The sequence below is a fragment of the Theobroma umbraticum genome, unplaced genomic scaffold (assembly GCF_002168275.2).
Source record: "Theobroma umbraticum cultivar Fairchild unplaced genomic scaffold, ASM216827v3 scaffold_44.0, whole genome shotgun sequence".
Taxonomy (NCBI): Eukaryota; Viridiplantae; Streptophyta; class Magnoliopsida; order Malvales; family Malvaceae; genus Theobroma; species Theobroma umbraticum.
Window position 1 is genome coordinate 6,999,402 of NW_018397255.1, and position 13,009 is coordinate 7,012,410.

General features: G+C 33.7%; 2 protein-coding genes across 4 annotated transcripts; both read left to right on the forward strand.

The window, feature by feature from the left end:
• Nucleotide 1: 1 nt before the first annotated feature.
• Nucleotides 2–3,843, forward strand: LOC110429134 (uncharacterized; the record flags this gene model as incomplete). The annotated part of the gene is made up of 4 exons (XM_021445027.2): nucleotides 2–103; nucleotides 716–835; nucleotides 3,124–3,243; nucleotides 3,358–3,843. Coding segments are annotated over 4 exons (408 nt in total), but the record flags the coding sequence as incomplete, so codon positions are not given.
• A 946-nt stretch (nucleotides 3,844–4,789) lies between these two features.
• LOC110409846 (S-adenosyl-L-methionine-dependent methyltransferases superfamily protein) lies at nucleotides 4,790–10,841 on the forward strand. 3 transcript variants are annotated; one of them, XR_002444610.2, is made up of 7 exons: nucleotides 4,790–5,020; nucleotides 5,986–6,128; nucleotides 6,489–6,670; nucleotides 8,791–8,904; nucleotides 8,990–9,118; nucleotides 10,338–10,582; nucleotides 10,658–10,839. XR_002444610.2 is itself a non-coding variant. In XM_021419330.2 (6 exons), the coding sequence occupies exons 1-5, from the start codon at nucleotides 4,793–4,795 to the stop codon at nucleotides 9,115–9,117; spliced, it is 795 nt and encodes a 264-aa protein (XP_021275005.1). In that variant the 5' UTR covers nucleotides 4,790–4,792; the 3' UTR covers nucleotide 9,118; nucleotides 10,338–10,841. The 3 variants fall into 3 exon arrangements, 2 of the variants coding, with proteins under 2 accessions (XP_021275005.1, XP_021275004.1); XM_021419330.2 differs by having other exon boundaries at nucleotides 10,338–10,841; XM_021419329.2 differs by lacking the exons at nucleotides 10,338–10,582; nucleotides 10,658–10,839 and having other exon boundaries at nucleotides 8,990–9,405.
• Nucleotides 10,842–13,009: the final 2,168 nt, after the last annotated feature.

Here is a 13,009-nt window from a genome sequence, read left to right on the forward strand (position 1 = left end):
TGAAGCAGTCTTCCCTTGTGTTCTGAAGATTTTACCTAACTGCATTTTCAACAAAAAGGATCCGATCGTCTTGGGGGTTGATGTCCTTGAGGGCATTGCAAGGGTACAGCTTTTATCAGTTCATTCAGTTTATACATTCCAAAATAAGTATGCACAATTCAAGTTTGGCATCTAATGCTGATCATGGCATGAAGTTTAGAAAGTTTTTGGATAAGTGCCTGAACAATCTTTATACTCTTGAACCTGCATTCATGCTAGAGCGTTTACAAAGGCAAGAAGTAGTCAATTGTTAGATATGCTTGAGCACTTCTAGCATATAATTAACAGATCTGATGTTGCAACTGAGAACATGGATTGGCCCGAGGCAAATGTTTTTGTAGGAATAACCAAAATATTTACCAATTTAGGATGTAGATCTGATGTCTGCTTGACATAGCATGAAAATCTGATCCCAGATCGTACTTGTAATATGTTTTCTAATGGGCCTGGAAGCCATGACTCATAAACCATTCTTAGTTGTTAAGTATATTTGCATGGTTTGCCTCGGTATATCCTACAAAATTGTGAATTCGAGTATGAACTTACTGTTCTAAACAAGCAGAATTTCAAGAATGATTTGTGATGTGAGCTTTTGGTTGATACATTAATGTTATTATAATTTTTAATCTATTGTGTTTATGCTTTGTGGTTTTTTGATACCATCCTTCTTGTGCAGGTTGGCACTCCTATTTGTATTCCTCAAAGGGAATTCATTGATATTGGCCGAATAGCTTCAGTTGAAAATAACCATAAACCTGTTGATGTTGCCAAGAAAGGCCAGAAAGTGGCCATTAAGGTATGATATTTGCCTTTTAATATTTTATTTACCTTTTAATAGAATCACAATTGTTAAATCGAGATATGTACCGTGTATCAAAATTTTATTTTTTAGTATTGAGTATCGTATCTTAAAAATACATAAAAAATTTTAAAATTAATTATAAATAACATTTATATATATAAAATAAAGAAAAAAATTTGAAAATTATTATATTTTTTAACAGAAATGAAGATTATAAGGCCTAAATGGAAGGGATAATTATTTTTTTAATTTCAACTTTCGACATATTCTTTAATAATATAGATTTTTAAATAAAATATACATTTTATCATATTAATTGATTTATTAAAAATTAAAAAACATTTATCATGTTAAAATTCAAAGGGAATTTAACAATTTTTAGTATTTTTTTTGTTTAAAATCTAAAAATTGAAACTCATGAAATATAATTTTTCATGTTTCAACTAAAAAAAAAATAAAAAAATAAAAATTTTTAATAATGAATTAAAGATTAGCTTATAAAAAGTGTATTGACTGTATTGTACGACATACCTCTGTATCATAAGATGCATATTGCGCATCATATAATATGTTTCGATACTTGATCAAATGCGATATAATTATAGATACGTATCATTTTTTACTACTTTTATGTCATACGATATGTATCACGTATCATACGATAATGATAACTATGAATAGAATTGATTTCCTAATCTTCAATTAATGAGTGGATATGAGAACATCAAGATGCAACAGATTTATGCCCTTTGGTATAAACAATGGATACTGTCTGTGGTTTTACCTCTCTTAGTATAAAGGAAATGATGCCATAAAATCCTAATAACATTGTAATATTTATTCAAGATTTTTATTTTCTAAAACTTTCTCAGTTATTTCATTCTGGTTTGGAGGAAAATCTCCTTCCTGAGTTTGAATTGAGCTGGCCTCAACCAGTTGGAGACCACCTAGTTTCCATTCTTCCTTTAGCTTTTAAATAATTGACACATCAAGATTATGTTTAATTCGTACAATATATAAATCTTTCACAGTCAACAAGCTTGTGTGTCTTTTTCCTTTTTCATTGAAATCTTGAGAATCATTTTATAGCACACACCAGTGCAAACATGTCTTTGATGTTAGACTACTTCAAAAAGTTGAACTGCATTCCTGTGTTTGCACACCAATACGATGGACTTCATAAATTATGGTGAATCCTACTCCATGGAAATTTTAGTTGTTCTTCTTTGATAGTATCTTCTGGCATGTTAGGGATCCATGAGGCTTCTAGGGTTTAGCTTTTTACAACTCTATAGATATCTAAGTTATTGAGAAATCAATAATAGTTTCTCTTAATCAATTTAACCTTTGTAGTTGGCTTTGGTGCGAAATCATGAACTTTTTTCAATTAACTTTGACACCAGCTGATGTTGGGAGGGTTATGAAACGGCATCATATTTTAGTTTGTCATTAAGCTAATTTTCTTAGGGGGAATTTACAGAGTAACACTTTTTGGCACACGATCAAGCTAACCCTTAGAACTTGAAAAGCCAAAGGCTAATTATTACCGATAATAGAGTTTAATTTAATAATCTTATAACATCTATTTCTATGGATATGAGACACAAGAACCTAACAACATCTAATTATAACACTTAGATATTTCTAATCCTAGCGGTAAATGTGGTCATTAGTAAAATAATTACAATGTTAGAATATTTGTTCCTTGTTTTCTCCCCTGCAAGGTGAACATCAATAGTTTGAAACGACTCTTGTGTGCTGATGCAACTGATTCGCAAAATGATGTAAAATATCAACAACAAATGTTAGCTAACATAGTTTCAATGAAGCATATATCATAGCCTAGAAGGCCTTTCAAGCTCGTAATCGTGGTTAATACAAGCAAAGTCAGTCTTTTGTCCCACAATTTTGATTCTTTCAAAAGTTACCTCATGCAGCTCATGGCTACTTACCTTAAAGCAATACTGCAGTACACTACTTCTCAGATAATTCCAAATGTCTTGGGGAATTTGAGAAAAAAAAAAAAATCTCATTGTTAGTCATGTGCAGAATTACGTATGAATTTTTTTAAACCCTCAAAGTAATTTCTTTATTTAAATGATGTTTTTTCATCAATCCTCTGAGCCCCTCAAATTCAAGACTTGCAGGGTACACGAGGATAGGATAAAAGAAGATCAGAAAAATTTTGGTTTTTCTAGTCCTGAGACTTATCAACAGTTATACCAAGATGACAACTGCCTCAGCTTGGTCTTATTGAGTGCTTTTTGTTTGTTTTGTTGCAGATAGTTGGATCCAATCCTGAGGAGCAGCAGAAAATGTATGGGAGGCATTTTGAGCTTGATGATGAGCTTGTTAGTCACATTTCTAGGAGGTCAATTGATGTTCTCAAAGCTAATTATAGGGTGAGTTGCACATTGGGCTACTTGTTATCAGTGTTCTTTTTCCCCTATTATTATTGTTTTTATGGCTGGATTTATTAGCTTTAGATTTTCTAATTAACTTTTCAAATTCTTTAGGATGATCTGACCCTTGAGGAGTGGAGGCTGGTTCAGAGACTGAAGATCCTTTTCAAAATACCATGAGCATGATTGAATAGATTCGAGCTGTTGCTTTTCTAAACAGTGATTCCAAGGGGCCGTCAGTTGTAAATATCCAATCCAAGGTTTGGCTTGAGAGAAAGGATCGATGCTGAAAATACTAGAGTGAAACAATTTTGATGTCAATTTTACGAATGGGGGGGAAATCCCACTTAAAGTTTTGAATGAGGAAAGCCGATATAAAGCGCACTGCAGGGAATGGTCATTGTAAGTTTTCGATCCCCGATCCTTATGTGCCTGCAGTGGTGTGGGGGGTGCTACATCTTCCAGCACTCGTATAGTTCAAAGCAGATTGTAAAAAAATCTACAAATATCCCAAACTTACCTGGTGCTCTTCCTTGATAAAAATTTTTGACTGATATGTATGAGACAAGTAATAAAGGAAACATTCATTTGTTTTTGTTGGTTTTTCAGTTACAACATATAGAAATGATTGCATGAGAAATTACCTAGCTCTTCAAAGAATCTTACAGTGTATGACATCATTTTCCAATGTTCTGGCATTTGTGCATTTCTGCCAAGACTAGGTAAGGTTTATAAGGTTTATTAGCTTTTATATATATATATATATATAAAGAAATTGTGAAAAATGACTTCTGTAATAAAGTCACTTCAATATAAATATTAAAGAATGTTCTTTTTATCAATTTTATTTTATTTTAATTCAAACAATTTATTATTATTATTAACGATTGAGTATATTATAGATGTTGATGTGAAATATTGGCAAGATTATGTAATAATTTTTACTTATTATATAATATAAAAAATTTTATTTAATTAAAATAAAAATATGTGAATTTAATTGTATTAATAAAAAAATAAAAATTTTATTTTAATTTTTTTTAACTAATTAAGATATACTATTTGTTTTTGTATCATTTAAAAAAATAATGATTTATCATTAAACATATTAGTATAATAGTGCATAATCATATATAAAAATATAATCATGCAATTTAACTTAAATAAGTTATCTTACTTTCACTATATGTAAAAAAAAAAAAGTTATTGAAAAATAAAATATCTAGTAAAAATATAATGTTAAGTATAATAAAATAATACATAATCATTCGAAATAAGGTGAGATAATTAAATTACAAAAAGTTGATGATGCAAATGACCTATTCAAATTCAATTTAATTTGCTTTTCAAAAAAAAAAAAAACCCTATAAACCCTTAATGATCCCAACATGACGTGAATTTTCAATCATTCCCAGCCCAAATTCGACCGACTCAGCTGCCGCTTGTAGACTCACAACGCACATCCCAACCTTTCCCTCTCGTTTCAGTCCCTGGTAGTTCCCAGGCATGGTGTAAAGGAAGTAGAAAAGAATACGTAAGAGGATAAAAGATGGAAGAAGAGACAGTGGAAAGGAAGAAGTTGGGATGTTACGCGGGGAAGGTGACAGTGTTGGAATGGGAGACAGAATCAGGGGCTGCGGAGGAGACGATGCTGCTTTGGGGAATCCAACAGCCTACTCTCTCCAAACAAAACGCTTTCGTTTCCCAGTCTTCTCTCCAACTCCGCCTTGACGCTTGCGGCTACTCTCTCTCCATTCTCCAGTCTCCTTCTTCCTTGGTAGTTTCTACCCTTTTCTATTCTCCTTCTTCTTGATAAATATAACCTGTTTTATTCAAACTCTAGAAATTTGGGTAAAGAAAATTGAAAAAAGATAGTTCCAATGGTTAGACTGAGGTTGCAGCCGAATTCAGCAGCTAAAGCTCAATGCTGCTTGTCGGAAATTTGTATAACCCCTAGCTTTTGCATCAAGGATTTTAAGAAATAAAATGTTATATTGGTATATTGGTATGTCACATACTCAAAACTGTTAAACTACTCTTGCCATTATCAATAAAAGGGTACCTTCCCTTAACTTGATCCATACCAATCCAAGCTCATACATTGGAATGATTCAACTCAGCTAAGCTTGTATACACTCTCATGTCTCAAAGTTGGACTACCGTGACCCTTTCCGTTTGTGTGTAAATGATAAATTTGGTATGGTTTTAAGGAGACTCCATATTAGGCATCTAATGTGGTTGAAATGTAGCATATAATACAATATTTACGAATCCATGTTTGTTAGAAATGATGATAACAAGTGCTAGTGTCTTTTGTCAATGACATTTTGCTTGATCAGATTTTTTCTGTAGGTGGCTGCTGTTTTACGTTTTCCTTTAGTAGTGTTGAACTCAAAAGCTTCTTCATTTGGTGTATAAATATATTAGCACAAAACGAAATGCATTAAGTGAAAGGTTGATCTGGGATTTTCTGGCTTGGTGGCTTGTCTTACAAGTTTTTCTTAAATAATTTCTCCTTCTCTGCATGTCTACTTTAGGGAATGCTGCAGTGGTATGATTTCAAGTTAATCAGAGATGTCATAAAACAATCTGTCACTTTGCTTTCCCCTTTCCTAAGTTGTTAAAAAAGAAACTGGAAGACATTTGGACATTTTAAATGTTTTTTTTTTCCAATAAATTGTGTCAAATCATTCTTACTATCATCAGTTTTTTCTTAAATTCTTTTAATTACTATTTTGACAGGGCAAACCTGGAGTAACTGGAGCAGTGATGTGGGATAGTGGAGTTGTATTAGGGAAGTTTCTGGAGCATGCTGTGGACTTGGGGATGCTTGTTCTTCAAGGCAAGAAGGTCATCGAATTGGGCTCTGGCTGTGGATTAGTTGGGTAGTGTTAATAACTTCCTCAACCTAAACTTGTGTTTATTTTATTTCGTGTATGCTAGTCTGTTAGTGAACTCTTTCAAGGATGCTGTGGCTCGAGAACATTGAAACTACTGAATATGTGAAACTCATTCATGAGACTCATATCTCCATGCTGTTTCGCTTGACAGAATTTTAGCTGTCATGACATATCTCTAATGCTGTTTGGCTTATAGCAACAGAAATTTAATCCCCTTGAATTGTGTTCAGATTCTTCACATGGATGTCGTAGTTTTAGTTTCTATTTAAAATTAATTATAAAGCTATTTCTGGATATAATTGCTTTTCTTACTTGAAGTATGTTATTCTTGTTTTGTGTTTCCAGTTGCATTGCAGCTCTTCTAGGTTCTCAAGTTGTCCTCACTGATCTGCCTGATAGACTGAGGCTGCTAAAAAAGAATGTTGAAACCAACTTAAGACATGGAGTGCGGGGTTCTGCTGCTGTAAAGGAGCTCACTTGGGGAGATGACCCTGACCATGATTTGATTGAACCTCCACCTGATTATGGTAATAAGATTCCCTTCTTTCTTCCTAATTGTAAGCATTAATGCTGTCAGACAACTGTTTAGTTTGATAACAAAAAAAGTGGATGCTGAGGTTCTTTTCCATGATTATGGAGTAAAAGAATGGATTTGCTGGCGGTAGTGGAGTATTCGAGACATACTTTGTTTGGCCAAGTTCAAGTATCGTATTTATTATCATCCCCACTTTCATCATGTGAGCAAATGCCCACAAGCCTGTAAACTTGGACTTGTTTCAACCCCAACTATGGCTGATGATATTGATCTTATAAACTGTAGATACAAACTTCTCAAAAAAAAATTGTAGATACGAAGCAAGCAATGAAATTATATGAAACTAAAACTTCTCTTATGGCACAAATATTGTGTTCTTTTCTATGTATGTTTGTCTTAAGTTGTGAAAATCCAATGTTATGGGCCACTTCTAATTAATTGTGGTATCAAATATGGCCTCAGCACTTCAGGTCAATCCTACCGCCTGATAAGCTTGGTATGTACACTTATGAAGAACACCACTTGATAGGCTCATTGCCCCACATCTGAGGCAATACATTTGTTTTTGCCCAAATAATTTCTTTGAATGCCTATGTGGAGCACATGAATTAAAGACTTTCCTTGGGTGGCTGTTTGAATTTTTTTTGATTTGGTTGTTAACTTTTTTTAATTTAACCTAATATTTATGAAGGTATGTGTAATATTAGTGCTTGGTTGTTTTAGGAGTTATTAAGCAACAAATAAAAGATTATTACTAACCAAACTTGGCATGCACTAGCCAAATGGCTTTAGATTTGTCATAACACAAAGTGATTGACACTTAGCCGAAATTTTTTTGTTTTCTTAACTGAATTCAAATTCAAGCATGACAAAATTTGATTCTCTTGACTGAATTCTATGTAGAGTTGTATAGGCATTGATATTTGATCTATGTGACAACTTACTAGCTTTTTGTTTTTTATCATCACATGAGATGCTTGTTACCCTCTTCCTTTATTATTTGTGTAACTTAGACAAAATCATGGCTGTTGAATTTGTCATTTGGCCAAAATCCTTAACCTAATTTTATTTAGATAATATCATGGCTAATTAAAATGAGGATAAAGTAAAACATCTTTCCAAATTCCTTTGTCAGTTGAAATGAAGTTTGGGGGCGTTGTTGATACCTCATTTTAATATTTTACTGGAATAATTTGTAAAAGATAAATTTGATGATAAGGGGACTCATTGTAAGATAGTGGAAGACAAAATATTTCTAATGTGGCAAAGTCATCTCATGCAAGTACATTCCAAGGGACAAGTGGCAAGCTTTAATTAGTTTTAGGATTGAAGTAGTTATTTTGAATTTGAATGGGCTTTATAAGCCAAAAGTTTGTACTCATGTAAAGGTCATGGACCAAAATGAATGGAAACTCTTTATCTTTTTAATGTTACTTTAGAGTATCCATTTTGCTTTTTTCTTAGGAGTAGTGGTAACTTAATTTTTTAGGAGTAGTTTTAATCTAGTTTGAATAACAACACCCCTACCTAGTACACAGTATTAGGAGGTGGAACCTTGGGAGGAGACACTTTTTCTTCCTCCGGTTGTCTGATCTTTGGCGCATCATCTTGTGTTGATTTTTCATCACCAATAGGAGCCCTCTTGGGAAATCTCTTGTAGAATTTTTCCCTGTGGACCTCCAAAGGCTCTATTACTTAGCTGATCAAGCTCATGCTGAATTTTTAGTTTGATAACAGAAGGGAGTGTGGTGAAGTCATCAGGACGTGCTTTGTTAGGCAGAGTTCCATATGTTACTTATTCTCACTTGCTTTTGCATGCCAGCCAAGGTTGATAGGCCTAAAAGTTGGAATGGTTTGGCCAATTATTGTAAAGGGTCTAGGGGAACTTAATTGATGCTACCTTTAAGAACCAAAGATATCTGTCACTTTGGATCATAAACAAATAAATAGAGAATTTCATTGCCAACTGACAATGGCTGAGACATTGAAATTTTAATTTTTGTTAGAGTCACAGTGCTGAATTCCTTTCATAAACATTAGGAGTGATACCCTATATGTTTTGTCAAATTTAATCTTTTCTTTATTGATAAGTTTCATATGCTGGCTTTTTAGTGCTAGGGTCAGATGTGATCTATAGTGAAGGAGCAGTTGTGGATTTATTGGACACCCTTCTACATCTATGTGGGACACAAACAACAGTATTTTTGTCTGGAGAACTTCGAAATGGTGAGGATCTCTCTCGCATACACACACACAGATGCTCACATACAATTCTCAATCTGATTGGGTGTTCTTGATACTTTGAGTGTAGATGCTGTCCTTGAATGCTTTTTAGAAGCTGCAGTGAAAGACTTTGTGGTTGGGCGTGTTGATCAGTCACAGTGGCATCCAGAATATTGTAGTCGCAGGGTTGTGATGTACATCCTGGTGAAGAAATGAGGTTAGATAAAACGTTTACTTCCTACTGTTAGCGGATAATAGTTGGATATTCATTCAGCGAAGAGAATATATTTGCATAGCCTGAAATACCATCTGTCAGATATAGATAAGAATTAACGTATTCTCATGTGCTTAATGCTGCTTGGCTATAGGTGTTAGATAGTTGAAAATTTTTCTTTGGATTAGGCCCTATGGCATCTTTTGTATTTTCCTTTTATTTAAAGTTGCTTATGTAATCCCTTTTAATTGATTATTATACATTCAGATAAAAGGCCGTTTATTTCTCAATCATTCTACTTTATTCTTTTTGATTCCCGAAGAAAGTTTCTAAGCTATATGACTATTGGCGAATTTGTCATGATGTTTTGATGTTTTCTGACAGCTTATTTGAAAATGTTTAATAAAACATTTGTCCACCACATTAGCATTCCTAAGGGACTATAGTCTCGTATAAGAGAAAATGTTTAACAAAATAGTTATGCCACATCAACTTGTATCACCTTTCACTCATTTAATAACGCTGTATCATTACCTTTCACGTCATTAATTTGATGCATCTCTAGCTGGAATTTTCCACAATAATTTCTTTAGATACTCAAGAAAACCACTAAAATACTCAACACTTTAAATTCCTACTAGCTAGTTGGGTTGGGGTCTTTCCAGAATTCTGTTGTGTTTTGTTGAAAAACAATACCCTAAAGGGCTAGAATCAGTTTGTTTTGCTCTTGGAGTCATGTTTATAAGAAAACCTCACAAAACTAAATGAAGTGTTGAACAAGTTAGTGCTCTATGGGTTTTATTGTTTCATGGTCACTGCTTATTATAGATGAAGAAATTCAAGGGGCCATCCAGTGGAAAATGGGCAAGTTTGAAATGTGTAGCCTAGACCCTTATGAAAACTTGTGGACCCCTTACAATATATGCAGTACAAATGAAGATTTGAGGGAAAAACACAGGGGGCCTAGCTAATCCATGAGGCTGAGTGTTTCCCCAACACTTTATTCTGATCCTTATGAAGCAAAAAAGGAACTCACAAACACTCAAGAATGAGTTTAACAGATAAAAAGGTCTTTGTTTAGCTCTGAAAAGGGGTAGTCAAAAAGTACCAAAACTTTGCCTTCACTATGAATCAAATTCTTGTATAATGTGGACGCACCTATTACCCATTGTAAGCAGCTTTTAAATAATGCTACCCTAACTGGAATCGAGGAAAGTTACAGGTGCTGAGTTGCGGATACCAAGAGACAGGTCTGGCCAAAAAGATAATAAAGACGAAAAAAGATGAGAATTAGTTACAGGCAGCAGCCGGCTTTCTTCTTCACGATACGAGGCTAGCCATGAATGAACAGTTGCGTGATCTGTGCTGTGCTTGCTTCATATTCCAAGAAACGTCAGACCCCGTATATTTACGTTGGCTTTTACCCAAGGAAAAGGAGAAGAGAGGTGCCATTGGTGTCCAAGGATGGTAAGTGATTGTTCAACGACTTGAAAAGCAGCATATTTTTATACTCTCTCTGCCCACCTCATCTGTTGTGTGCAGGTGTTGGTGGATGATTGTAGAACATGTTACGTAGGATATCCCCAGATACTTGCTGCCATGTTTTCTTCTCGTTAAGTGTTTTTTCGTTCACGAATTCTCAAGGCATCTTTTGATTTTGGACAAACCGAGATGACAACACGTCCTGGCCTCGTCTCGTTTTTTGCTTCCACAAATATTATTACAAAATCCAAGTATGGCCAGCTAGCTTCATTCTTTTAATTTCGTGTTCAATGTCGGATTTGCTGAGTTTATAATTCACACAAGAAATAAAATATTTAATAATCTTTTTAAACTAATCCATATGTAGTTAAAGCCACAAAAAACTTTTTATTATTAATAACTCTTTAAGGTACTACTTATAACAATGTTTTTGTTTTAAATATAGTGGTTGATCATTGATATGATAAAGTCTAATATATTAGAAAACAAAATATTACTTAACCCTATTAATTCAAAAAACAAATTAAATACATTTAAACTTTCTTCAATATCTTCAAGAACGCAAGTCAGCAGAGAAGAAATGCATTATTATTTACCTGATCATTTGATTTAAATGCCAAAAGGTTAGGGAAAAGAAAAAGGGAGAAATTTAGTACATTTAAAGGTAAAAATATAGAAGCAATTGGCGTTTGTGAATCTAATTTTGAGTTATTCCATGCAAAAACAACAAAGTTTACAACTGAGAGTAACTGGAAGAAAAAATTGCCTATATTTAATCACATAAATGATATACATATATATATATATATATATATACACACACATACGTATAAAATTTGAAATATTTTTCTGAAAATATCAAAAAATCGATTGATTATATATAAGATAAGTTAAGATATTACTTTTTTATCTACGTGAACTATCTTTCTCTTCTCTTTAATGATTTTAATTAAATTATATGATATACTTTTAGTTTTCAAAGTTATGTATAGTTACAAGCTTTAAAAACTGAGTAAAAGTCAAAATCAATGACATTTTAATTAAATGTATAGAAAATGGTTCCATTTATAAGTTTCAAATTACAAAACCTCATTGGGTGAACTGTGCACTATTGCTTTTGAGGCAATTGGTCGCATGGGAAATTCAACTTGTTGCTTATTAAGGTGATGGGGAAAGTGAAACAAAGGTTGGATTTGAAATGGGTTGAGGATAGTCTTAAGTAATCATTCACCATGAATGCATCTCTTTGCCAACTTGAACCAAGAGATATTACTGGAAAATGTTTTAAAGTCTAATCTATAGCCTCTGTGATAGAACCATTGAATAAGAAACATCCCAGACTTTCACGTTAATGCTCCAAAGTTTGGGTCCAATGCTTGACCTGGCTCCAATTGCTACACAACTTCAAATAACATATGGAACTAGCTATATATAGGGAGACAATCATGCTTAAGTAAGTACATACTTAACGTGTTAAACACGCTTAACCAAAAAGAAAAAAGAAAAGAAAAAGTAAATACATACTTCTATTAAAAAAATGGTGAACATATTAGACATTGAGCTGAAATGATATTAAAGAGAAGGAAGAAAAAGAACATGCCATTATCGTAGCAATAAAACATATCACAGGGGAGGTAAGGGAGAAGCAGAATGTTGAAATATGATATATGGACAATTTAGTATGTAGCGCCTATGAAGAAACCAGCTAGCCTCAGCAAGAATATGAAATGAGAAGGTAATTTTTGAAAAGGCTGGTTTTGGAGAATGAAACCCTGGGCTGAGAATCATGCATGTTATGATTATTCATAGTTTCATAATGAAAACCATTCACCTAGATGACCTCAAGCCAGACAGTATGCTTTTTTGTTCTCAATCGATCTGAAGTAATCGAGCAACAAGAAGGAAGGAGCATTAACGTATGGAGTGCGTATATATGTTTTGAGAGGAATGAAGCCTGGTCCGAAGCCTCGACTCTTGAGAGTTTCAAAAGTTTATATTTGCCAAAGCCTCGAGCCAGCCAACATTCCCCTCAAAAGCTAGCAATACATCCATCCATCTCTCTTTACCTTTGCTTCCTTTCAGTTTCACTCTGTAAAATCCCTAACCCACATGCACCCCCTATTTATATGCATTCACTCCCAGCTCGCTATTGTGCGTCCATGTGCCCTTTTTTTTGTTTCTAATGATAAATTTATCAACTTTCAAAAAGAAAAAACACTAAAGACATCCCACTGACCAAGACAATTGCTATAGGTGATGGTACCTAGTGTAAAATTATGCATCCATTATTCACTGCTCTTAGCTGGTGCTGGCAGTGAACCGCTACCTGCAGCAGTTGCTTTGCGTCCCTAAAGTCAAACAACCCAACATCTACTTCAATGCTGCAAGTCACATACAACAAGACAAAATGGG